The sequence below is a fragment of the Pipistrellus kuhlii genome, unplaced genomic scaffold, assembly GCF_014108245.1.
Source record: "Pipistrellus kuhlii isolate mPipKuh1 unplaced genomic scaffold, mPipKuh1.p scaffold_m20_p_3, whole genome shotgun sequence".
NCBI lineage: Eukaryota > Metazoa > Chordata > Mammalia > Chiroptera > Vespertilionidae > Pipistrellus > Pipistrellus kuhlii.
Genome location: NW_023425529.1, coordinates 42,498,074 through 42,525,675, shown reverse-complemented (window position 1 = coordinate 42,525,675; position 27,602 = coordinate 42,498,074). Strand labels below are relative to the sequence as shown.

General features: G+C 40.1%; 1 protein-coding gene across 5 annotated transcripts in view; it reads left to right on the top strand.

Moving 5' to 3' along the window:
* The first annotated feature begins 308 nt into the window (after positions 1-308).
* RACGAP1 (Rac GTPase activating protein 1) overlaps positions 309-27,602 on the top strand; it is a 32,882-nt gene continuing 5,588 nt past the window's right edge. The window contains exons 1-10 of one of the 5 annotated variants that reach the window (XM_036457480.2): positions 309-440; positions 8,423-8,511; positions 19,031-19,233; positions 20,502-20,638; positions 21,576-21,645; positions 23,265-23,318; positions 24,459-24,539; positions 24,948-25,065; positions 26,036-26,166; positions 26,905-27,069. In XM_036457480.2, coding sequence (XP_036313373.1) covers positions 8,427-8,511; positions 19,031-19,233; positions 20,502-20,638; positions 21,576-21,645; positions 23,265-23,318; positions 24,459-24,539; positions 24,948-25,065; positions 26,036-26,166; positions 26,905-27,069 — 1,044 coding nt within the window. In that variant the 5' untranslated portion in view covers positions 309-440; positions 8,423-8,426. Of the gene's footprint in view, positions 441-775; positions 794-8,419; positions 8,512-18,739; positions 18,760-19,030; positions 19,234-20,501; positions 20,639-21,575; positions 21,646-23,264; positions 23,319-24,458; positions 24,540-24,947; positions 25,066-26,035; positions 26,167-26,904; positions 27,070-27,602 lie in introns of those variants that run through there. The other 4 variants (XM_036457482.2, XM_036457481.2, XM_045587968.1 and 1 more) reach the window with 4 other exon arrangements.

The window sequence follows — 27,602 nt, the reverse complement described above, 5'->3', positions numbered from 1 at the left end:
CTCATCATTGATCTATTGCTCGCTCCTTCTCCCTGTCTTTCTGCAATAAAAAATATATATATTAAAAAATATCTGTACTGAGTAACTATCACTTGCCCTTAGTCAACAAAGTATCCTAAATGGCGTGAGGAGAGGGCTGGGGCGGGGCATGGGGTTCAGAAGAGGGAAAACTGTTGACCTTAGTAAAAATGGCTGCCGCTGGCTTCCCTCTGTGAGAATGCGCATGCTTACATCTGCCCCCGCCCCTCCGCGGCCCTGCTGCGCATGCGTCGCAGCGTGGGAGGAATAAATTTCTCTGTGATTGGTCCGTGCGGGATTTCAAACCGGCGCTGGCGGCGGGGAGCTGCTCTGCCGTTGGGTGCGGCGCCGAGGGAAGCGGAAGGCCACCCCGGTGGGGCCCAGCGACCCGGCTCCGTGGGCCCTGGCGTCTGCGAGGAGAGGTCGGTATGGCGCTGGGTTTGCGGCAGGCGGGAGGGCGTCGGCAGTGGCGAGCCGCGGCCCGGCCGGAGCCGGTGAGAAGGCGGCCCCACGGCCCTGTCACGGGGACTCCGCCGGGCCGGGCGCCGGAGCGGCCTGAATGGGTGGCGACGGGGCGGCGGGGGGACACTTCGCTCCTGGGGCCGCGTCCTGTAGAAAGCCGGGCGTCGTTTTGTGAAGGTGGTGGCTTGAACAAGGGCACCTCGATAAGAGTTCGGGAGTTTTGGGGGCAGTAGCACCCCATCCTTTCCGAGGGAAAGACCCTGGTGTGAGGCCGCGCGGCGGGGAGGGGAGTGCCCTCCCTGGGGGCTTCTAGGTAAGCTGGCTCCGGCAGTGACTTCTTGCCCTTCCCCCCTAATTCTTAGTCTGAGTAACAACCAGGCCTTACGTTTGTACTTAAAAAGTTCTCGTACATTTCACTCCATAGGATTTCATTCGTAGGCGGAACTTGGGCTGGGTGGGAAGATAAGCCTATTTTTTTTTTTTTTCAAGAAATGTCATTATCATTCTCTTTACTGAGAAGGCGCCTTTTCTATAGCTTAATCATTCAACAGTAGTAAGTGCAAAATGTTGAAAAACATTTTGGTAAAAGACAGTCTTATTTGGTTTTAAAGGAGCTTGCATTTTATTTGGGGGTGATAGAACTTAAAAAAGATAACTGGTGAATCTAGTAGGTTTGCACACTGTTGAAAGTAATGTGTATCAATTAGGACAGCTCTTTTAGAGAATATTTTGGCAATATTTACGAAGAGCCCCAAGAGGCTTTTACTTTCTGTTATAATAATCCCAGCCTTGGAAATCCAAGGAGCACGGCCACCTGAAGAAAAACACTGTCCATGGGGTATTCAAGTCATTCCTTCAGTGAATATTTATAAATCATTTGCCCAGTGTCAGGTACTGTTCTGGACATCAGGGGCTCCACCATGAACAAAACGGACAAAAATTTCTGCGTTCTTGGAACTTAAACTACTTGGGGGACAGACAATAAACCAAATAAACAAGTTACTATGTATGTTGTTAGATGGGGATAAGTGGTTTGGAGCAAAATAAAGCAGAAATGTGTTGGAGGGGAAGCCTGCAGTTTAAATAGAGTGGCTGGCCCTGGCCGTGTGGTTTAATTGGTTAGAGTGTGGTCCCAAACACCAAAAGGTTTGGTGGGTTTGATTCCCTGGGTTCCATCCCTAGTTGGGGTGCATACAGGAGGCAACCAATCAAAATCAATTAAGCCCAGCCGCTGTGCCTCAGTGGTTGACTGTTGACATATGAACTAGCTCACAGATTCCTGAGCAGGGCACGTGGCCAGGATTTTGGGCAGATCCCCAATAGGGGAGAGCCGATCAATAATTCTCTCATCACTGATGTTTCTATCTCTCCCTTCCTCTCCTCCCTCTGAAATCTGTAAAAACATATATATATTTTTAAATCAGTTAAGAAAACATATCTTTGGGTGAGGAATAAAATAGGGTGGCAAGGACCTCATTGAGAAAAGGATGTTTGAATAAACACTTGAAGGAGGTAAGGGAGTGACTGCAAGAAGTTCCAGACAGATGTAACTGAAACCTGGAAATTACCTAAACATCCAAAGAAGAGAACGGCTAAACAAATAATTGTTCATCAACTTTTTGGGACTTACTGGAAACATGGTAGAAAAAATAGCAAAGCAAAATTACGTACAATCTGTGATTGTAATTTTTATGAAATAAATTTGAGCATAGTGGGAATTTTTTGAACATAGAAAATTAACAATATGAGGCAATGTTTTATATTTGCTAAATAAATATTGTAGATAAAGAAGAGATAATTTTGGACTGAAATAGTTAGGGAATGCTTTGGTGAATTGATAAGACTTATGGATGTTGAAGAATGGAGCACTTCATAAAGGGAATTCACAGAAAAAAAGGAGAACTTAATATATTGGACTGGTAATAATTTTCTGAAAAATAATTCAGTTCATCCCTTTCTTTGGTTTTCATTCATGTTGGCCTGAAGATGGTCTATTTACTCTTTGTGCAATTGATTTGCTCATAAAAACATTTGTTTTCAAGATATTCCTTCTGCCTGCCAGTTGAATAGAGGCTTTTAAAAAATATACAATACATATATTTTTTATTGATTTTAGAGAGGAAGGGAGAGGGATAGAGAGAGAGAAATATCAGTGATGAGAGAGAATCATTGATGGGCTGCCTTCTGCAGGCCCCCTACTGGGAATCAAGCTTGCTATCCGAGCATGTGCCCTGACTGGGAATCGAACCATGACCTGGTTCATAGGTTGACGCTCAACCATTGAGCTATGCCGGCCTGACTGTGTAGAGGCTTTTGATATGGTGAAGCAGAAACTGGATATTTGGGGGGAAATGCTTTCATGTAAAAATTGGATAGTATTGAGACTGCCTTGGGGAATGGTTTTCCTTGGCAGCAGAGAACCTATATTGTTGATTTGTTGGGGATCTCCAGATTTAGTAATGTTTGTGAGAATGTTTTTCATCAAAACTCTTCCTGAAAAATTCAGGCAATCTTCCATTGCTTTGGCTTACAATATTTAACACCCTTGATGCATCTAAAACACATGATGTTTAGGTCTCTTAATAATGTTATTTATAGGGGGAGGAAGAAAAGGATAGAGACTTTACTCAGGATACTCTGCAGTCAAGATCTGTAGTAGTCTGTTATTCTGAAGGACAGACATGCCTGTCTCTTGGCTGGGTGATTGAAATTAAATTGGGGACTCAAAGCAATCACATCAAGCTGAGACTCTTTCCTGGTGATGCCAAATTGCTCCCTTAGGGATACTCACAGATTGGGAATCTGTAACAATGACTTCTCCACCTCTGGGCTTCTCATCAATAACAGCTGAGGTTTTTGTAGCACCTTTTTGCTTAAAATGCTCTACAAACTGATTTCCTTGCTCCACACAGGGATCATTTCAGCTTTCCCAAAAGGCAGCCGCCTCTAGTGAAAAGTGACAGCTGTTGTACAGCTGCAAAGCAATGTACTACAATATGACATTGTTTTTGTTTCCTTTCACATTATCTCCCGGCTATGGAGCTAAATAAAGGAGGAGTGTATCTCCTGGCTATGGAGCTAAATAATAAAGGAGGAGTGTATCTCCTGGCTATGGAGCTAAATAGTAAAGGGGGAGTGTATCTCCTGGCTATGGAGCTAAATAATAAAGGGGGAGAAATAAAATACTCATGAGGGTGATAATGTGACCCAGGAGGAAAATTAAAGCCATTTTCAATGGACATTGAGTAGGATGAGTAATTTTTAACTTTTCGAGTTACAGTTTGGCTGCAATATCACAGTTAGAACTGATGCAAAAAGATATTTAGTCATCTATAAAAGTGTTTAATTCCTGCTGAAACTGGTTTGGCTCAGAGGATAGAGCGTCGGCCTGTGGACTGAAAGGTCCCAGGTTCTCTCTCATCGATGTTTCTAGCTCTCTATCACTCTCTCTTCCTCTCTGTCAAAAATCAATAAAATATATTTTAAGCCGAAACCGGTTTGGCTCAGTGGATAGAGCGGCTGCCTGCGGACTGAAAGGTCCTGGATTCTCTCTCATCGATGTTTCTAACTCTCTATCACTCTCTCTTCCTCTCTGTCAAAAATCAATAAAATATATTTTAAGCTGAAACTGGTTTGGCTCAGTGGATAGAGCATCTGCCTGCGGGCTGAAAGGTCCCTGGTTCGATTCTGGTCAAGGGCATGTACCTTGGTTGTGGACACATCCCCAGTGGGGGGTGTGCAAGAGGCAGCTAGCTGATCGATGTCTCTCTCATCGATGTTTCTAACTCTCTATCCTCTCTCTCTTCCTCTCTGTGAAAAATCAATAATATATATATATATATATATATTTAAAAAAAGTTTTTAATTCCTGAGAGTCACTTCTATAGAACATTAGTAAAAATGAATGATGGTCCCCTAGTGTCTAAAGAAAAGAGGATTATATTTTCCTAGTGCTGTTTCTTTTTTCTTTTTTATTATCCTGAATAAATCTATGTTAGAGGAAAAACTCTTAGACACTATAAGCCTCATTTAGAACAGCTTGTTTAAAAATGAGCCTAGAACTGGTCAGATTTTGCTATCCCCCATTCTTCTTGGTCTGGGGTCCAGCTATGATTTTGTAACCACTATAGTGTAAATAACAACTGTCAGACCAAAGCAAAAACAAAAAATTCATATCTACTATAATAATACCATGTATTTTTATGATAAGGTGCAATTTATACATTATACAACTTTTATTTATTTTTATTAATTTCAGAGAGGAAGGGAGAGGGAGAGGAGATGGAAACATCAGTGATGAGAGAGAATCATTGAACAGTTGCCTCCTGCATACCTCCCACTGGGGATGTGCCTTGACCTCCTACTGAGCCAAGCCACACTGCCTGGGCTATACATTATAAAACTTTTAACTACATTAATTGATAATATTCTGTGAGGTAACTAGGACATGTATTATTGTTCCTATTTATAGATATGTATCATAAACTAAGTGACTCAACTAAAGTTATACTACTGGTAAATAGAAGAACTAAGACTTTATCCCAGGGCTCTGCCCTCTTCCCTTTTAACATTAAAAAAAAAAAATCTAGATTATACATTGATGTTCATGTAGAATGGAAATTCTTTTGACAATAGAGTGATGACTGGGTGTGTGTGTGTGTGTGTGTGTGTGTGTGTATTATCTGACTTTTGTCATATATTTTTAAATACTGAGTGTTTGTATGTACAATAGTGCCAAATGTAAGGTTTCTGTTCTCGAATTTAGTTTATCAGGGATGGTACATACATGCTAGAGTGCAAAGTATATGTGTCTGAGCGCCAATTAAGTAAAGCAATGGAAGAAAGATAAGGTTAATTGAGTGATGATGACCTATATGTGATGAGGGGATGGTTATAATTCACATTAGAGAAGAAAGCACAGGTTTGGTGGTTATACTTATAAGAAAGGGACTAACTTCAGGTGACTCTGAGATTTGGAACTGAGTGACTGGGAGAATGATAAAAATAAGGAATCAAAGTTGGGAGTCAGTAGGGCAGGGTAGATCAGTAGATAGGTAGTTGATAATAAAGTCAAGCCTATATCGCATGATCTGTACTGAATACTGTAGGCAACTAACACAATGATAAATATTTGTATATCTAAACAGAAAAGGTACAGTAAAAATGTGGTGTAAAAGATAAAAAGGGCACTTACCATGAATGGAGCTTGCAGAACTGGAAGTTGCTCTGGGTAAGTCAGTGAGTGAGTGAATGTGAAGGCCTATGCCATTACTATACATTACTATAGACTTTATAAACACTGGGCTATGGTAAATTTATACATTTTTTTTCTTCAGTAACCTTTGCTTTGTTTTGTCTCCATGAGAAAAGTGGGGTTCTCTTCAGCAATTCCCTGGTACTGAGGGAGAGATGTTCACAGCGAGGGGTGGCCTGGGTCTCTTAAGAACTGGGCTAGCAATAGTTAGCAGATGAGTTGAGAGCATCTAAGGCAGTGGTTCTCAACCTCTCTAAAGCCGTGACCCTTTAATACAGTTCCTCATGTTGTGGTGACCCCCAACCATAAAATTATTTTCGTTGCTACTTCATAACTGTAATTAAAACAAGATATTTACATTACGATTCATAACAATAGCAAAATTACAGTTATGAAGTAGCAATGAAAATAATCTTATGGTTGGGGGTCACCACAACATGAGGAACTGTATTAAAGGGTCGTGGCATTAGAAAGGTTGAGAACCACTGAACTAAAGGAATATCTGGTGTTGAAAGAGAAGAATAGAGAAAAATCCATAATCAAACTATTTGTAAAACTAAAATTCTAAATCTGGAGACTAATGGTCTGACAGAGTTAGGGTTACCTCTGCTGTTTTACAATACAGCACTGGAAGTTCAATTATACAACTATTTTCTAGGTACTAGGCATCGTATTAGGAGAACAATGTAGACTGAGGTAGTTACTAGTATATGAGATGACAGTTACTATGAGGAGGAGATGTCCCCAGGTAGGTTCTCTGTTTTCTTAGACTTTTCAGGAATCAGGTTGTGTTTTCAAGAGAGTACCTTCCCTAAACACTCACTCTAGGCAGTAGTATGCACACAAAAATAGGAAAGAAGAATAATGGACTAGAGGAACTTGAGAAAATGTGAGGATTTCTTATAAAGGGGCAAAGGATCAGGTTATTGTATTGCCATTTAAGACATAAAAACTTCCTGGAAAAAAATATTAACTAGTTTTTGGTACTCTAGTTGCACTGTGAAATATTCCTTTTTTTGCATTCTTCGTCAATTTTCCTAGGTCTGAACTTATAGTCTCAGAATATACAGATGAATGCTGAAATGATAGAAATAAATATCCATATTAAAAGTGATCAGTAAATTCCATTTTCACAGGGAGCTAAAGGAAATAATTTGAGTAGGATCCTGAGTGCCCTATTCTTGCTTCTTTCCCATAGAATTTGAATGTATTTACCTGCTTTGTCATATTGTAAAATCCATGGGTTTCTCCATAACTTCCAGATATCTTCCTGCCAGTTTCAATGCTATTATTTTAGTTTTGTTCTTAGTTTAGAGAAAGATCTTTGTAATAAGTTTGTTGGTCTGGTTGCTTAGCAGCTAGCTGTGTTCATGTAGCTTGGAACAGATACATTGCCATTTGAAAATCTTGGTTTCCGGCCCTAGTTCAGGTATATATTGCATCCAAGCTTGGAATTAAAAGCTTCTTTTGCTATTAGAGCAATAATACAAAGTACAAATGAATAATTCTGTAGCATTTAATAGAAAATCTCTTTATATATTCTTTTGTTCTTTGTGGTTGGTTTTTTTCTTTCTTGCCCTCATAGCATATGGCCTAATCTTATAAACATTATAAAATCACTAAACCGTCATAAAATAGTTCCTCAGATTTTATTTAGAGTATGAAATAAGGACCTGGACTAGAATGTTGAAACAGAATAATCCTTTAATGGTATTTCTTAAGATGTTCAGCTTTTACATGAATTCACATTTTTAAATTTTATTGAATTTTATGTAATATCTAGTTGTTGTCTTTCTTCTTTGACTATTAAATGAAGAGCTTATTTTCTCAAAGTGTACCCAGTTAAAGTCTATTTGGAGCAAAACTGCTAGAAAGGACACCATTTTTAATGTAATATCAGCAGGTCTTTGGGGAAAATACCAACCCTGAAATTCACTATACAGAACACAGTAGCAAATGATTTTTCCTTTGCCCTTCTAACTGTGAAGGTGGTGTATTGTCTCCTTGATGCCAGAATGTGGTATAACATAAGCCTTTGCCTATACTTAGTATAAATTTATTAGACATAGTCCCTGCATGCAGTCTAGCAGAGAGCCCTGCATTACAGAAATAATTCTTGTGCTGCTGAGCTGGCGATTTCCTCACTTAATCACTTGTGTGACGTCATCTGTTCTGTTGGTAGGAAATGTGCTGACCATGTCCTGCATTGTAAAAGGCAGATGCAACAGGAGTACTAGCTAAAAATGAAATTAAAAGTAAACCTTTAAGTTATCTTGAAGCTCTTAAGTGTCCAGAAGGATTTAAAGTGGTAGAAGTGTTATTAATCAGTATGCTTGACTAAGAACCACATTTTGTATTTTGTCACCTAGTGATCAACGGACATGCTTGTCCCTAATTGCTCTCCTCTCAGTTCTGTAGTGATTGCAGAGTGGAGGAAAAGCAGTAGGCAGGAAGAGGGTATTATAATTAAAGGTCTAAAATGCTTTTCTAATTTTCAAATGAGTATTAAACATTCCAACTTTGTTTTTATAATAAGGATTACACAAATTGTTGACTTGTGATTCTTATAATGGTAGCTACAAATGGAAGAGGCCAGATGTTAGTTACTGATGACTGTACTGGATTGTGACTGAATCTTTGTCTGGGGGAGAAGGCAGGACCCCTAATGTATATTTGATTTCTTGGCAGAAAGATGGATACTACGATGCTGAATTTGCGGAATCTGTTTGAGCAGCTTGTACGCCGGGTGGAGATTCTCAGTGAAGGAAATGAACTCCGTAAGTCATTCTGAGCTGGCTGTGTGAAGAGTGAAAACATTTCAGACTTGGGTTTTCTACAGAGCTGAAGTACATTCCAATCAGAAACTTGTTTTTTATTTGGGTTTCCTAAAAGAAAGTGATGGTCACTTATCCATGGTTAAAGCTTAGTGGACACTTATTCTAAACTAGAGGACCTGTGCATGAAATTTGTGTGTGTGTGTGTGTGTGTGGCGGGGGACGGGGAACTGTCCCTCAGCCCAGCCTGCACCCTCTCCAATCTGGGACCCCTCGAGGGATGTCCAACTGTCCTCCCTTGCAGGCCTGGTTCCACCCAACTGCCCTCCCCTGTAGGCCTGATCCCCCACCCAACTGCTCTCCCCTGCTGGTCTGGTCACCCCAACTGTCCTCGCTTGCAGGCCTGGTCTTCCCAACTGCCCTCCCCTGCAGGCCTGGTCCCCCTCCCCCCATCTGCCCTCCCTTGCAGATCTGTTTGCTCCCAACTGCCCTTCCTTGCAGGCCTGGTCCCTCCCAATTGCCCTCACTTGCAGGCCTGATCGCCCACAACTGCCCTCTCCTGCCGGCCATCTTGTGGCAGCCATCTTGTGTCCACATGGGGGCATCCATATTTGACCACATGGGGGTGGCCATTTTGTATGTTGGAATGATGGTCAATTTGCATATTACTTTTTTATTATATAGGATAGGATGGTCACTTTTTCTGTAGTTATTAAATGGGTTTATCCAGATTTTTTTTCTCTACTAAGTAGCTGCTAATTCATTTTTGTACCATGAATTGGGCAAAATCGAATTTTTAAGGATGTTGCTTTTTTCTTTAGAGAGTAGTTATTTACATTTTTTAATTCTGGGCTTTCCCTGTATTCTAAAGAACATTTTCAATTGAAGAAGAGAAAAATGTTATAACATCTTTTTGGAGTAACTAATCATTTGCTTTTACCTACTTCATGTATTTGATGTTTAGTAATAAAGGATTGAGATTGGGTAGAGAGCTAGGGAGAAAATAAAGGTGATAATAAAATAGTCATCTGTGAAGTGGATTGGTGAGAAAGGAAGGTGGGGCTGGGAGCAGAGTTTTAAGTGATCTGGAAATATTCTTACCAGCTTCGCTTTGTGATGCTATCCTCTCCTATTTCAGATTTTTATTAATATTTAACTTAGTAAGTGTTGCTCTTAAGTCAGCCTTGTTAAAAAATAATGTAAGAACTATGTCTTAAACTTAAAAAAAAACAACCCTACTGTATTTAGTAATGGCATCTGCTTATGCCATTCAATATTTCCTTCAATTTGATTGATGTTTTTAATAGCTCTTATCCACTTACAGGCCTTTCAAAACAATATTCTATTTTCTCTCTTTAATAGCTGTTACACGACCCTATCATCTGGTACCAGCTCAGTAACCATGATGGCATACTAATTAGGCTTCTTTTTGAGATCACATTATCTCAGAAGATGGATAATTTGGAGTCTAGTGGGGAGGAGTATTGAATAGATCTTAAAATTCAACAAATATTTAGTGAGAACCTATCACAACCCCTAGCACCTGTTGAGTTGATGGAGATGACTAAAGGGCATAATGGAGAAAAGTAGGGTTTGAGTTGAGCCTTAGATATAGGGTAAGATCCCAACAGACAGAGATGAAATAGGGCATTTAGGGTCAGGGGAATAGCCTGAATGGAGGCAAGAGGGTGTGGGGTTGAGGGGAATAGGAGTAAGGGGGAGTGATATACTCAGAGCTGTACTTTTGGAAGATAAGCCGGCAAAGGTGGAGGCTGCCTTAGAGAGATGGAGTCTGGGAGAATGATAAGACATGGTTGCCAATATTCAGGAAAGAGGCAACGGGAGTCCTAACTGGAATAGTGTGAAGATGGAAATAAGGGGAACGGGTAGAAGAGATTGTGAGAATTAAGATCTCTAGGAGGAGGCAACTGGTAGATGTGGGGGCAGAGAGAGGAATCTGAGGTTTGGAGTCTCAGTAACTATGCTGACTTTTAATGCTTATTTCTGTGTCTCTGTCTGTAAAATATGAATTTAAATGTCTATCTTCTTAGTGGGAGTTATGTGAAGATTGGGGATAAAATGAGATACTAGTTGTGAAAATACTTTGGAAGTAGTTATGCCAAAAATATAAAAGATATTTATTTTTACAGATACTCTTATTTTATAAGCAAATTTATGCTTTCCCATTGATTTCTGTTATAAAATAGAGGTATGTTTTGTCTCCCTCTTAAATTCCTAACTTGGAATGTTGGCTTTTGAGCAACTAAAGTGGCTCAGTGTTTTCTAGACTCTAGAATCTCTTTTCTATTTTTTTTTTAATTTCTTTATTGATTAAGGTATCACATATGTATCCTCAACCCCCCATTCCAATCTTCCAACCCCCTCCCACTCATTACCCCATCCCCCACCCCCCTATTGTCCTTGACCATTGGTTAGGCTGGGAATAAAAGGGAGGGTGGGATAAAAGGGAGAGATCAACCAAAGGACTCATGTGTATACATATGAGCCTAACCAATAAAGAAATTTTTAAAAAATGTTATAATTAAGTATTAATAAAGAGATTCTAACCAGAAAGAAACTACAGACTGATTCATTTGCCTTTCAGCATAATGATTATTGCTTGTCTCATTTTTTATTCTTATAAGTATATTTCCAGTAGGACATGATCTCACTCACCTAGGGGAAATGGTGAACAACATAGCCTGATGAACAAGAACAGACCCAGAGATAAGGAGCCATGGGTCTGTCCTTTTCTTTGACACTAGGAATTCCTCCCACGCCCAGGTATCCCAAATCCCAAATTATTCTTGAGTTTCATCATAACTTCATTCTTCTTTCTCTTTTTTGTATAGTTTTTTTTTTTTTTTTTTAAAGCGAAGTCCAAGGTTATTGAAAGATCAGAGTGAGGGTTAATCTATACTAATAAAAGGGTAATATGCTAATTAGACTGGGAGACCTTCCGGGAGACCTTCCGGACGTTCTTCTGGACAAAGCCATGGTGGCGGGGCCGAGGGTGGAGGTGGTTAGGGGCCAAGAGGGGAGGGCAGTTGTGGGTGATCAGGCTGGTGTGGAGGGGCTGTTGTGGGTGAGCAGGTCGCAGGAGGGCAGTTGGCAAGCAGGCTGGTGGGGGGAAGGGGCAGTTGGGGGCAAGCAGGCCAGCAGGCAGAGTGATTAGGGCCAGTTGGGCAGGCGAGCAGGTGAGCAGTTAGGAGCCAGTAGTCCTGGATTATGAGAGGGATGTCTGGTAGTCGGACACCCTCTGAGGGGTCCTAGATTGGAGGGGATGCAGGCTGGGGTGAGGGGACCTCCCCCCGCACGAATTTCGTGCACTGTGCCACTACTATTCAAATAAAATGACTTTAATGGCTCAGGTCAGTGGTAGGCAAACTCATTAGTCAATAGAGCCAAATATCAACAGTACAGTGATTGAAATTTCTTTTGAGAGCCAAATTTCTTCTAACACCACTTCTTCAAAATAAACTCGCTCAGGCCATGGTATTATGGCTGAGCCACACTCAAGGAGCCAAAGAGCCGCATGTGGTTTGTGAGCTGCAGTTTGCTGACCACGGGTCTAGGTATTTTGTTATCTTTGTTTTCCCCAGTCACCATGATTTTTATCTTTATTTTATTATGAAATGCCTGAGTTAAAAAAAAAAAAATAAAATATATATATATATATATATATATATATATATATATATATATATTATTGATTTCAGAGAAGGGAGAAGGCTAGAAAGATATTAATGATGAGAGAGAATCATTGATCAGCTGCCTCCAGCATGCCCCACACTGGGGTTTGAGCCCACAAACTGGGCATATGCTCTGACAGGGAATCGAATGGGTGATCCCCCTGGTTCATAGGTTGACACTCATCCACTGAGCCACACCAGCTGGACTGCCTGAATTTTTTTTATGTTGTTGGTGTGTAAATTAGGAATAAATATAACAGTATTTATTAGGTGCCTATTGTATTCCAATATTGTGCTAGGTTTGTTCTATGCTATACAGTAGGTGATACTGAAGTGTATATGATATGGTACCTGTCTTCAAGAAGATTATGGTATTTGAATTTCAGAGACAGGATTCTTTCTCATGAAATGAAGATAGGAAAAGTATCAGAATATATGCTTGTGGGAAGTAGAGAAAAATTTAATGTGGAGCAAACAAATTAGGAAAGGACTCATAGAGCAGATGGGACTAGAAAAATGGGTACATAAAGAAGAGTAGATAGGGCATTTCATTTGGAGTGCATAGCTTGATCACAAGTGAGAAGGCAGAGATGAGCATAGGTCTGTTCTGAGGACAGGGACAAACCGGGTTAGTTAGAAAGAGGATGTTGTGTGTTGGTGGGAGGTAAATTTGATTAGATTGGTAAGGTGGGCTTGGATCCCTGGAATTTAAATTTGATCTGAACAGCAATTCATTCCTTCCTTCCTTCATTCATTCATTCGATCAATATTTAAATCCCTATTATGTGTTAGGCAGAGTGTTAGGCACTAGTGATAAAAGCAAAAGAGACACTAGGTCATTGCCCTTAAGAAGCTTCAAGGGCCCTCTCGTGTTTGGCTCAGTGGATAGAGCGTTGGCGTGTGAACTGAAGGGTCCCAGGTTCAATTCCAGTCAAGAGCACATGTCCGGGTTGCAGGGGGATGCCAGAGGCAGCCAATCAATGATTCTTTCTCATCATTGATGTTTCTCCTTTTCCCTCTCCCTTCCTCTCTGAAATCAATAAAAATATATTTTTTTAAAAAGAAGAAGCTTTGAGGACAGTAGATATCATAAGATAAAGGGCCTGATAACAAAGATCGCAAGAGGGGTGAACTGAGAAAAGATTTCTGAATTGCTTTAATCTGCTTGCTGAAATATGAACAAAACCCTACTTTTTTTTTTTAATCAAAGGTTGTCCTCAATTTGTTTTAAGGAAATTTCTATTTTCCTTTCTCCTTTTTGTTAATTGAATTTAATATGTCCTTGTTTTTTTTAAGGAGATAGTTTGAATTTAATAAATCGTTTGAATGTGTACTTCACGACGGGCTGGTATGAAGTGATTCACAATTTAGTGGGGGAAAGGCCATGTTTGTTGATCACCAACGTCAGAATTTTTCCTGGTCTGTGGTCTAAAGGGCCTTTTTGACCCTTTATAACAAACTTAGTTTATAACAAACTTGTACTTAACAGTAATAACTTGGCCTGGCTGGGGTGACTCAGTTAGTTGAGTGTTCTGTGCACCAAAAGGTTGCTTGTTCGATTCCTGGTCAGGCACATACCTGGGTTGTGGGCTCAATCCCCCAGTTGGGGTGTATAGGGAAGGCAGCTGATCGATATTTCTTTCACATTGATGTTTTTTTCCCTCTCTCTCCTCCCTTCCCCTCCAATCACTTCCTCTCTCTAGGCATGTCCTCAGGTGAGGATTAAAAAAAAAGTAATCACTTAGTCATGTATGCATGTGTTATGGTTTTGGTCTAACAAACTAAGTTGAACTACTAGTAATACAATAATTGGTACTGTTAAAATAGGAACTTTTTCCTTGAAATTAATTGATACTTTATTTGGAGTTCCATTGCAATGAGACCTGTAATGTATGCCAATTAACAATGAACAAGAATTAAGACCTACATTTTATTTATTAATTTATTACTTATTATTTTAATTAATATTTATTTTTAAAATCTTTATTGTTGGAAATCCTATATAATAAAAGCCTAGGTGGTGTCATGCCCTTGCACGATGCCCTTGCGTGATGTCATCACAAGATGGCTGTGCACACAGAGGAGGCGGCCAGGGGGTCCCATGGCTCTGTGCAGTTCGGAGGAGGTCAGTCCTGGCACGGAGGAGGCAGGTCCCAGCAGAGGAGGCCGGTTGTGGCAGCAGAGGGCAGTTGTGGGTGATCAGGCCAGCAGGGACCAGATGTTGTGGGCCATCAGGCAGGAAGGGAGGGCACTTGTGGGCCATCAGGGTAGCAGTTAAGTGTCAATCAGGGTGGCTGGGGAGCGGTTAGGGGGTCATCAGGTTGGTAGGCAGAAGCTGTAGGGGCAATCAGGCAGGCATGCCGGCAAGTGGTTAGGAGCCAGTGGTCCTGGATTGTGAGAAGGATGTCCAACTGCCAGACATCCTCTGAGGGGTCCCAGATTGGAGAGGGTGTAGGCCGAGTTGAAGGACACCCCCCTCCCCCCTTTCACGAATTTTGGGCACCGGGGCTTTAGTGTTACATATATCCCCTGTTTTTCCTCTATTGACCCCTTCTAGTCTGCTTTGCTCTCCACCCCAGGCCTTTACCACCCTGTTGTCTGTGTCTATAGGTTATGGATATATGCATACAAGTTCTTTGGTTGATCACTTCATTATTTTTATTTTAAAAAATATTTTAATTGATTTTTAGAGAGAGCGATAGTGAGAGGAAGAGAGAAATATCTATGTTGAGAGTGAAATACTGGCATGACTGCCTCCTACCTGGGATCAAGCTTGCAACCCAGGCATGTGTCCTGACCAGAATTGAACCAGCACCCAAACAACGGAGCCACACTGGCCAGGGCTAAAAACCTAAATTTAATAAGACTTATCAAGGAATATCCCCAAAAGGGGAGGGAGGGATGGATGGATGGATGGATATATATATATATATATATATATATATATATATATATATATATCCAACAATAAAGAATTATAGAAAGAAAAAAGGGAATATCCCAAAGAATAAACAAACCAGCAAAATTAGGTCAAATGAAAATCTTTTGTTCTCAATTTGTTTTTCAGTACTTAAGTATTTGTGTGTGTATGTACAACTACATTTAGAAACATTTAATTGGCTGCAGCGTGGAGGTAGAAAGTTTTTAGACTGCGTAGTTGAAAAGTGTGTTTCTTATTCTTTTTTAAATTAAAGTATTATATTCATCAGGAAAATACACAAATCATAAGTGTACTACTTAATGATTACCGGAGTGAACATGGCTAAGACCAGCTTTAGGATTTTTTGTGTGTTGTTTTTTAAAAATATGTTTTATTGATTTTTAGAGACAGAGAGAAAAGACAGAGATAGAGAATAGAAACATTGATGAGAGAGGAACATCATCGATTCGTTGCCTCCGGCACACACTCTTACTGGGGATCGAGCCCTTCGCTCGGGCATGTGCCCTGACACGGGGACCAGTGATTTCTTGGTTCCTGGGTCATTGCTCAACCATTGAGCCATACAGGCTGGGCTTGTTTTTAAATTTTCTTCCTTGTGAATCTATAGTGTTGAAATTGTTAAATTTACAAAAGGATATATTGTTGTTATTTTTTAAATTAAGGAGGAAAATTAGGCCTTAGTAATGTTCCAAACTGTTAACCAAACAGGGGTATTTTTAAAATCTATTTGAATTGTAATTATTTATATATATATATACACACACACACACACACACACACACACACATATACACACATATATACATATACATATATACACATATATACATATATATACATATATACACATATACATATACACACACTCTGTATATATACACACACACACTAGGTGTACCGGTTAATAATGCAGATTTTTTCAATAGATGGAGTTACACATATGTTGATATATGTGTGATTTGATATATATGCTATTTTGTCAACCGAAAAAATTTGAAGACCAACAATTACAAAGCATTATTGAATGAAAATGCGTGTCAAACTCAAAAACAACTTGCAGAAAGATTAAACGTTGCTCAGCAAACAATTTCTGATCGTTTATAAGCAATGGGAAAGATTTTAAAGGAAGGAAAATGGGTGCTATATCAACTGAACGAAAGACAAATGGAAAACCGAAAAGTCATCAGTAAAATGTTGTTTCAATGGCACAAAAGAAAGTCGTTTTTGCATGAAATGTGACTGGTGATGAAAAGTGGATTTATTTTGAGAATCCCAAATGCACAAAATCATGGGTTGATCCAGGCCAATCATCAACATCGCTTGCAAGGCCAAATTGCTTTGGAAAGAAGACAATGCTCTGTGTTGGTGGGATCAGGAAGGTGTGTATTATGAGCTTCTAAAACAGGTGAAACCGTTAATACTGATAGATACCGACAACAAATGATCAACTTGAACCACGCTTTTTAAAATATATATATATATATATATATATATATATATAAAATTGAGTTTTTTACAGAGAGGAAGGGAGAGGGATAGAGAGTTAGAAACATCGATGAGAGAGAAACATCAGTCAGCTGCATCCTGCACACCCCTACTGGGGATGTGTCCACAACTAAGTTACATGCCCTTGACTGAAATCTAACTTGGGACCCTTCAGTCCACAGGCTGATACTCTATCCACTGAGCTAAACGAGTTAGGGCTGAACCACGCTTTGATCGTGAAATGACCAGAATGTGCCAGAAGACACAGCAAAGTAGTTTTGCTTCATGATGATGCTGCTTCATGATGACGCACCATCACACACTTCAAAACCAGTTAAAGACACATTAAAAGACCTTAGGAAGTATTAACCCACCTGCTGCATTCACCAGACCTTGCTCCTTCAGATTACCACTTGTTCTGATCCATGGCACTTGCACTTTCTGATCAGCACTTCAAAACATATAAAGAAGTGGAAAATTGGGTCTCTGAATGATTTGCCTCAAAACAAGAAAAGTTCTATTGGAACTGTATCCACAAATTACCTGGAAGATGGGTGAAATGTGTAGGTAGCGATGGACATTACTTTGAATAAAGAACTTTTGATGATTCTTTTGAAATTATGTTTTTTTAAATTACAAATCCATTATAATTAACTAGTATATCTATTGTAGAATATACATACATACATACATACATACATATATGTTCCTTGTTATTTGCATTGTCTAAGATAAGTAGGTCATAATATCCTTGTTTTGTTAAAATCTTTTGTTGGCTAAAAACTAGTTTCCTTATATGTAAGACTTGATTTCTATAGATTGAATTGGTAGCCCAATTTTAATTTCAAGTTTGAAATTTAGTCAAATTATTAAGATTATTTTAAAAGGAGACTATATTGTTTCTATGCTCCAAGTTAAATTCAAATAGGAAAAGTGCACCAAAAAATCTGCTTGCCTTGTGTAAATTTGGCCTAGTTTCAGCTGTAAATTGGGTTAGTTTGACCAACAGATGTACACCTTTGAAACTTCCTCCATTGATACTGGTGTAAAGTGATGCTTAGAGATAGATTCAGGTTAACTGGAAATAGTAAGGCATTATGGAAAAAAAAAAAGTCTTTGCTGATAGCAGATGATAACAATGAATGTCACTAGAGTTTTCATGCTTTGAGGTGCTGCCTTGGAAGTGGTGCTGTCTTTGCAGACACTTGAAAAGAATCCACATTTTGCTATCAGTGACCCACCCAAACCTAGTAGGTCTTCTCTTCCTGTATCTTTCTAACTGGAATGTTTATATACCCTTCAGGGCAGTGTTAAACAGCAAATTGGCTCTTTACTTTCAAACCGATCCTACATAATAAAGAGGTAATATGCAGATTGACCCTCATACCCTTGTGTCACAGTGGGCCACCCCCACATTGTCACAAGATGGCTGCTCCACGTCATCACAAGATGGCCACCACAAGATGGCTACCCCTACGTCGTCATACGATGGCCACCCCACATTGTTACAAGATGGCTGGCAGGGGAGGGCAGTTGTGGGCGACCAGGCCTGCATGGGAAGACGATTGGGGGCAGCCAGACCTGTAGTGGGGGAGACCCAGGCCTGCAGGGGAGGATAGTTAGGGGTGATTAGGCTGGCAGGGAAGCAGTTAGGTGTCAATCATGCTGGCCCGGGAGCAGTTAGGGGGCTGCCAGGCAGGCGAGTGGTTAGGAGCCAGCAGTCCCAGATTATGAGAGGGATGTTCGACTGTTGGCAGGGATTGAGGGGTCTCAGATTGGAGAGGGTGCAGGGCTGAGGACCCCCCCCACACACATACACACACTCACACACTCACACACACATGCACGAATTCTATGCACTGGGCCTCTAGTATTTGTATAATTATATAGCTGAATGGAATTGCAAGCCTAGACATCTCTAATATTAACCTACATCTACTGGAGCATACTACAACAGGTACATTTGAATTTCCTGTTTAACATCTCTCTGGCACAGCAATGAGTGACTCTAAAGGAGGCCACTTTTGTTTTATAGCTGTAACTGTCCTGGTGTGTGACAGCTGCCCCAAAGGTATTCCGTTTTGATTGCCTTCTGTTAGGAGCTTTCGGTGTTGGTGTTACATCTGGAGCCAGGTGACTAATGAGTTACTTATTTCATAGCAGATGCTACTGGCTAAGCCAGAGTAAGTGGCCTGCTGAAACAGGAATTGCTCCCCATAAAGTCCTCATCTAGAGTGATGAACATATATCCAGAATCTGCTCTTGGTTGTTTTCAGCTGCTCATAGTTTAGCTGGGCTCTTAATTATGTATTTGGAGTAAAATAACCAGAGGACTCATTTATGAGAGCATTTATAATTCAAGCATTTGGCGTTTGAATTATTAAAGTTTCCCTCGTATCTTTAGAATTCATCCAGTTGGCAAAGGACTTCGAGGATTTCCGTAAAAAGTGGCAGAGAACAGACCAAGAGCTGGGAAAATACAAGGATCTTTTGATGAAAGCAGAGACTGAGCGAAGTGCTCTGGATGTTAAGCTGAAGCATGCACGCAATCAGGTGGATGTAGAGATCAAACGGAGACAGCGAGCTGAGGCCGACTGTGAAAAGCTGGTGTGTATTGTTTTCTATGCTAGTACTGTGACGCTGGGGGAGGGGGGAGGATCTGGTAATGTTGTGATTTTTTAAATTGATGTTTTAGAGTGAGGGAAGTGGAGGTGAAGTGGAGAAGCATCGATTTGATGTTCCACTTATGCATTCATTGGCTGATTATATGAGCCCTGACCAGGGATTGAATGCACAACCTTGGCATATCATGATGATGCTCTGACCAACTGAGCTATCTACTTGCCAGACATGCCCAGCTTCTTATTCCGTATTAAAGAACTAAAAGCAACCTGCCCATTGACAATATGTCTGTGATTGGAACTGAAACTGCATCTTAGGAATCCTGTTCTCCATAGGTTGAAATTTAAAATGTTTTTCATTTTTTGACTTGACAGATTTCAAATTTAAAGAATTATAATTAGGGGGAAGGGCAGGGAAATCCATACTTGGTCTGTCACAAGACAGTTGGCCATCTCTCATGCCACCCAGAATATCCTCAGCTTTATATCAATCAACTGTATTGCATACACACACTCCTCATGAAACCATAAAAAGCAACCCACCACAGCCAGGGTCTAAGCTTGGAGTTATCTTTAAAGGGAAGGGATTGCTGTGAAATTGCTAGTACTTTGATACAGGTAAGACAACTCGAAGTTTTTCCTTCACCACTGCTCCTGATTCAAGATAAAGGGCTAGATATATTCAACAAGTTGAGCAGTGTGGCTAACATAGAACACTTTCATTTTGGTGTACCAAGGTGGGTCATGGTACAAAGGAAAGCCAGGAGGCACAGATCTACCCTGGCACAGTGTTAGATGCCTCAGTGAGCTCAAATTATCTGGTTCTAGTGTGTCATAGCTTTGTATCCATTTAATAGCATTTTGCTCCACCATTTAGAAAGGTGGGTAGCTGTTTCCATCTGTGGAAGAAGCCAATAATTGTCCTGGTAAAATGACAATAAAGTGTGTGTGCTATGCAAAATTTATTTTGGGACTCTCATTTTGCAATACTCTGTCCTCTTGGATTAGCAATTTGATCCAAAAGTCTTGTAGAGAAACCCCAATTTGCTAGATGGAGTTTATTTTACCAGTCAGAAATCTGAGACACAATCTGGACTTGATGTGAATTAATATGCTATTGGTGTAACCGCTTTCCTGAAGACTCATTTGTGTAATGCTGTATTTTAATGTCTTCTGGTCTGCCCATCCCATAAATTTGAGGTGAAGCTTTCTCCCCTGGTTGGTTAGGATGTTTTATTCTGCTTTGGTCTGTAGGAAAGACAGATTCAGCTGATCCGAGAGATGCTCATGTGTGACACATCTGGCAGCATTCAACTAAGCGAGGAGCAAAAATCAGCTCTGGCTTTTCTCAACAGAGGCCAACCATCCACTGGCAATGCTGGGAACAAAAGGTGGGGGAACTGCATCTGTTGTTATCTGATCACGAGCAACACAGCTGTCAGAAGTTCTTGTTATCTGAACTCTTAAATAAACTGGTTCTGGAATGTGTGCTGAATAAAGCAGAAAAGACTTTGGAGGAAGGGTGGGTGAAAATAAAGGCACAGTGGCCTCCCTATTTCTTTTGTTTTTTTAATCTTTCCTTAAGATGTTGTTTCACCATGGGTAAAATTTTGATGTTGGTGCTAAATTGCACACCAATAACTAATCCTGCAGATTGCTAAGAAGCCTACAGGTGAAAGTGGCAGTTCAGCAATACTTTGAGTGTTTACTCTCCAGAGAGCTCTTGAGGCTCCTCTGGTTTAGAAAGGTCTTCGGTGAGCCAAGACCAGACAATAATTTTGGTTCCACTGCATCTCTCTTTAAAAAAATCTCAAGTAGGCTTTGAATTTAACACCCCCAATACAGTATATAGGGAGAGGTCAGCACTCTTGGAGGCATTTATTTTGTTGCCTGATTGTTTTATGGGGAATCTTGATAACTAAGAAGATGTATGGGCTTAATTTCTTAAAAAGCTAATGCTGGGTAATACCCTCTCTTGTAGAAAGCAACCACAATTGGGATCACATTAAACTTCACTCTCTGCCTTGTAAATTTTTAGTAGCCTGTAGTACAGACTCAGTAGGGAATAGAACCCGTACCCCTAACTGTAATTTTCAGCTGTAGTTATAGGCTTTTGCTGAAAAAGCACTGTATTGCATTCACACACTCCTCATGAAACCATAAAAGCAACCCACCACAGCTAGGGGCTAAGCTTGGAGTTATCTTTAAAGGGAGGAGGTTGCTGTGAAAGTGCTGACATTATCTGACCTGCTAGGTAACTTGTTCTGGGCGTTGGTGGATTTTACTTTTCATAATCTTTGTCTAACTTTGTATTGTTTCACTCAATAGATTGTCAACCATTGATGAATCTGGTTCCATTTTATCAGATATCAGCTTTGACAAGACTGATGAATCGCTGGTAATGAACATTTGACCTCTGAGAATTATTTATATTTCTGCTCCCTTAGGAATATCTCTGTGTCCTTCTGGAATTCCTTTATTACTGTTATTAATTGATGTGTTATAGATACTGAGGTAGCATTAAAAAATATAAAAATATAAAAAAAGAGACTTGCTTATATATTTTATTAGTTTCTGGAAGTGGAGATATAGAATTCAGGATTTAGCATGAGATTAAATTTTAATGGATTTGTGAGCTGCATGTATTAATTGATTATATCCTGACTTATTAAAGCCCCAGCTAGCAATAATTTTTTTTTTTTTTTTTTTTTTTTTTTTTTTTTTTTTTTTTTTTAAGCAAAGCTCTATTTGTTGCTCTTAGGGAGAATAGATTTGTGCCTTATTTCTGAATTAGTTTGGTTCTAGAGGGAAACTTAGTTTTACTTCACAAGTAGAAGGAAAACCAGTGATCTGGAGCTTCAGTCAGAGGACTGATGAGTTTCTAGGTACTATATAATGCTCTGATCAACAATGGTTAACATGTCTAAACTGTTACCCTGCTTTTATAGGACAGCACCCTTCTCTTTAACTTCTGATGGTGTTTCTGCATGAAGGGTCATCTCCTCATATTTCAGTCTTTGATGTTCAGGAACCTGTTTTACTGACTGAAAGCTCAGTAAAACAATAAATCGGGAGGTTATTGGAGATTTGTTTCCTGGTTGATAGCCAAACAAGTGACAACTACTTGTTACATGGACTATGAGTTTTCTGTCCAAATTCAGTATTTGACTAGGGAAATAATTGCCATTTTATAGATATAAATATTTGGTATCTCCCTTTTGGAATAAGGAATGATATAGAATAGGTCTGGAACATATAATAAAACTAATTTGCTGACTTTGGAGCTACACCTCCGCTATGTTATCTGTTGTAACTGAAGCTAGGTCAAACAAGCAATAGCTAAATTATTTGACCATGAGTTGGAGAGATTAAATTTATGTAGCTAAATTACAATTTGCTGCATACAGCTGTTTGTGGATTTTGTGTTTTAAGGGATTATCAGGAGTAAGGAAATCACAGGTAGCTACTAAAAATGCATGTGGTTAAAATAAGTGAAGGAAGCTAGACCATAGTAAAAGACAAATAATTCTTCAGTGGCAAATGTCTTTTAGGGCCCAGGTGATTGAGAGAAGTAAAACCTAAACTAGAACTTTTTAAGTGGCTATATTGTACAGAACATATGATTAGACAGAAAATAACAATCCCGTAAGAGGAAGATGACATCTAACACGATCAGTACAGTGCCTAACAAGTTCTAAAACCAATTACACACATAATCAGAAACAAAGGACTAGGCACTGGAGATAATCACAACAGAAGTTGATTCTTTAACCTTTTCTTGTCTCTGTGGTATTGATTCCTGATTCTATTATAATAGCTTCAATTTTGGAAAGAAAACATGTTAACTTTCTATGGCTTTGTAGGTACAATACTTGAGTTCTGCCCCCAATTTTCTCAAATTGTTAGTTAAGGGAGTCTGACTTAAGAAGCCTTTAAAGTTCTCTGTAAATTTATTTGCACAGGGTTTAGGGGAGGCCTAACCAAAGAAAGAAATTAATACAGTGTAATTGTCAACAGGATTGGGATTCTTCTGTAATAAAGACTTTCAAACTGAAGAAGAGAGAAAAGAGGGTATGTTATTTCTTTTTTTTTTTAAATTTTTTATCTTTATTATTGAAAGTATTACAGATGTCCCCCTTTGTTTTCCCATTGACCCCTCTGCAGGCCTTTACCCCACTATTGTCTGTGTCCATGGGTTATGAATGTGTGTGTGTATGTGTGTGTGTGTGTGTGAGTGTATGTGTATTTCCCCCCTCTTCCCTCCCCCCAGTCCTTTCCATCTGAGAGTCCTTAATCTGTTGCATGCTTCCATGTCACTGGATCTGTTTTGTTTGTCAGTTTCTTTTTATCCTTATCTCTTTCTTTCTTTAAAAAAAATAAAATAAAAGTTTCCTTGTAAGTTCTACCACAATATTGCATTTCTGACTGTTGCTCTAGCCTAGTGTTCGGCAAACCGCGGCTCCCGAGCCACATGTGGCTCTTTGGCCCCTTGAGTGTGGCACTTCCATAAAATGCCACATGCAGGCACGCACGTACAGTGCGATTGAAACTTTGGGGCCCATGCGCAGAAGTCGGTTTTCGGCCTGGGTGAGTCTATTTTGAAGAAGTGGCGTTAGAACACTCAAAGGGCCAAAGAGCTGCATGTGGCTCTCGGGCTGCGGTTTGCAAACCACTGCTCTAGCCATTGTTAAATACATTTTAATCCTTGCTGAGGGTGGTAACTCAGGATAGAATTCTGTCCCATTTTACTATTCTGGACTGCTCTCACTTTATTCATCATATGGAAAAGGAAATGCTTAAGTTTATTTTGAGTTGTCATATGACTTTTTATGCAGAACTTTTGTGCTCTAATAAAAGCTTCAGATGTAATGTGTGTATAATGGGATAATCAGAGGTGTGTCTGTGTGTTTGTTTAGGGTGCTTAATATGTTTCCAAAGACTTCTTGTCCTTAGATAGGATTACAGCTCTACTTTCTCTGTGCTGTCATCTAAATTTTTCCCAAGCTTGCTTGTTTCTTAAGGGAAGACATTTTTGTGTCGGTACAACTTAAGCTTCCTGTGGAAATAGGCAGTGAGAGAGAGCACATTGTTTGTTATTAACCATAGCCTTGGAGCCTAGGACTTGGATCCAAGTTGTCTAATGAATAAGTTTATCTTCTGTGCTTCAGATGTGCTTGGCAGTAAAGTTAATGGTGTTTGCCCCCTCTCTAGCGCTCCAATAGCCGACAGTTCATTGATGGCCCCCCAGGACCTATAAAGAAAACTCGTTCCATTGGCTCTACAGCAGACCAGGTAAGACTAGTCAGGCCAAGACGATTGTGCTCTTGAACACATTAAAGATTAGTGGCTCAAAACATTAAAAATTCTGAGTGAACATTGCAAGTGTTACTTTGAGAGAGATGTTGATGAGGGTTGTTTTTTCTTTTTTTTTTTAATGAAATAGAGTCCTTATCATCCATATGAATGGAATCAGTCTGATTAAGTAAACAGCTGTCAGTTTTATGCTTGATTCTTAGTTGCTTGTATGTATACCCCTGTGGCCTATATTTCTGTCCTAAAGTATGAGATTTCGACTTAATAGTGATTTGGGCCTTAAGTCCTAACAAAGACTCAGGAATTTTTCAAGCATTCCAAAACCCTGTAGTGGAGGGGATATTAGATTTAAATGTTTTTTCTTCCTTCATTACAATTTTGTTTCAGGGGAATGAATCCATTGTTGCAAAAACTACAGTGACTGTTCCCAATGATGGCGGGCCCATTGAAGCTACATCCACTATTGAAACTGTTCCATATTGGACGAGAAGTCGAAGGAAATCAGGTCTGCTGGGTTGTGGCTGATGGCCAGAACATTGTATCAAACTCTACCTTAGATTGCTAGCTGGCCTATGCCATTAATGCATAACTTGTTATTCTTGATACTGTGTGTGTGTGTGTGTGTAGGAGTAGCCATTATATTCACTTCTTTTTTTGTGTGTGTTATTTCTCACTGGAGGATATTTTTCCCATTGATTTTAGAGTGTGAAAGGGACCGACCAGGAAGGGTAAAGAGAAGAGAGAGAGAAACATTGATGTGAGAGACACATCAGTTGGTTGCCTCCTGCTAGTGCCCCAATTGGACAGGAGAACCTGCAACCCAGGCATTTTAGTTCATGGGCCAACACTCTTAACCACTGAGCACATCAACCAGGACTCACTTTTCTTTTTTAAGAGAGAGAGAAAATTGTGAAAAGAGAGAGATGAAGAGAAAGAAACATTGATGTGAGAGAGAAATATCAGTTGGTTGCCTCCTGGCTGGAGAATTGAACCTGCAACCTAGGTGTGTACCCTGACTGGGAATCAAACCACAACCTTTTGGTGTATGGGATGTTGCTCCAACCATTTGAGCCACACCAGCCAGCAATGACATAAAAGGCTATTTACTTCTGATTAATGTTACAGATTACTGGTTATCTATCAACTAGTGGCCCGATGCATGAAAAGTCTTGCAAGAGTAGGCCTTCCTTCCCCTGGCTGTTGGCACCTGCTTCCCTCGGGGACCTGGGTTTACCTCTGCTGGCTGCTGGCAGGCACTCGGACCAGGCTGGGTTCCCTCCTCCAGCCGCCCACAGGCCCGCAGGCACCGGGACCTGGGCTGGTTTCCCTCTGGCCCTGGCTTTGTCAGGAAGGACGCCCGGCAGTTATCCAGTTTAATTACCATGTTACCCTTTTATTATTACAGATTACATTGAAATTAGGGTTAAAATTCAGAAGGAACAAAATACTTAAGGTTAAAGCTGCTTGCTTTCTAGGTACTTTACAGCCTTGGAGTAGTGACTCCACCTTGAGCAGCAGGCCGCTGGAGCCAAGAACTGAGACAGACAGCTCCAACACTCCGCAGAGTACTGGGGGGATGCGTCTGCACGACTTTGTCTCCAAGACGGTAAATCTCTGATTGCTCCTCCTTTTGGGGGCCACCTATAGTTTTTCAATTGTGAGAGTAATATGTACCAGGAACAAATTTTAATACTTCAAAATAGCAGTCACCAGCCTTCCGGACCTCACAGACCACGGGTTGGCGACAGTTGCTCTGACATTATAGAGTTAAATGTTGAATTTCCTTCCTCCTCCTAATCCCACTCTGAAGGGGTCACTGCTGAATTACAAAAGGTGTGTAGCTTTCCATTCTGGGAGGAACACTAAAATTCGAAGAAAGTAACTTTTCAGAAGCATTTCGTGCTTCTTAGTGACATATATTTATGTTTTATACTTATTAAATGGCATATTTTAACTTTGTCCCATTTGATTTCCTCATAAAAACCCAAGCAAACTGACAGGCTCAGAGGAGTTAAGTGACTTATTTGAGCCACATGACAGTAAGTGGCATAGTTACGTGGAGGTTTTCTGACTCTATGTAAACAAGTTCTTTCCACTATTGTACACTCACTGTTCCCTTCTAGTGGATTGACTTTATGCAAGTTACTTAGCCTCTTTTTGCATCTGTTTCCTTAAATAAAAACACAACCTATTTTATGGGATTATTGTGAGAATTACACAACATCTAAGTGTAAAAAAGGACTAGAAAGCTGTTCAGCACATCCTAAGTGCTTAAAGTGGTTGATGATGTTGATAATTTCCTAATTCGTACCACTCTGTTCCTTCTGCCCCATTTCATCCTCAGGTTATTAAACCCGAATCTTGTGTTCCATGTGGAAAGCGGATAAAATTTGGCAAGCTGTCTCTGAAGTGTCGAGACTGTCGTGTCGTCTCTCATCCAGAATGTCGGGACCGCTGTCCCCTTCCCTGCATTCCTACCCTGATGGGAACACCTGTTAAGATAGGAGAGGTACGGCCTATGGAAAGCATCGTGTTAGGGCTTATTATTAGCTTTTCTGCAGCTGAATGTCAGTTTTGTTTTAAATTATGCTAAGTATGTTTTCCACGAGTAATGAATACAAATTATAAAATGTTAACTTGCATTTGGGTCCTGTATGGGTTAGTCTGTTTTATAACCATTCTAGACCAAAAGTCCTCTTCCTTTACCTGCCCTCCCCCTTTCTCCTTCCCTTTTTCCCCCATCCTCACACTTCCTCCTTCTCTTCCTTGTTTCCATTTTCTCCTTTCCTTCCTCCCCTCTCTTTTCTCACCTTCTTTCCTCTTCCCTTCCCTCCCTTCCCCGTCCTATCCTATTTTGTAAAATTTGGAACATGCAAAAGTAGAGAGATTAGTATAACTAATTCCCTGTTTTTATCACTCAAATTCCACAATTACTAATTCATTCTAGTCTTGCTTTATCAATATTCCTATCTCTCCCTCTTGGCCCTGTCCAGTAAATTATTTTGAATCAAATCCCAGACAACATATAAGTTCATCTATGAA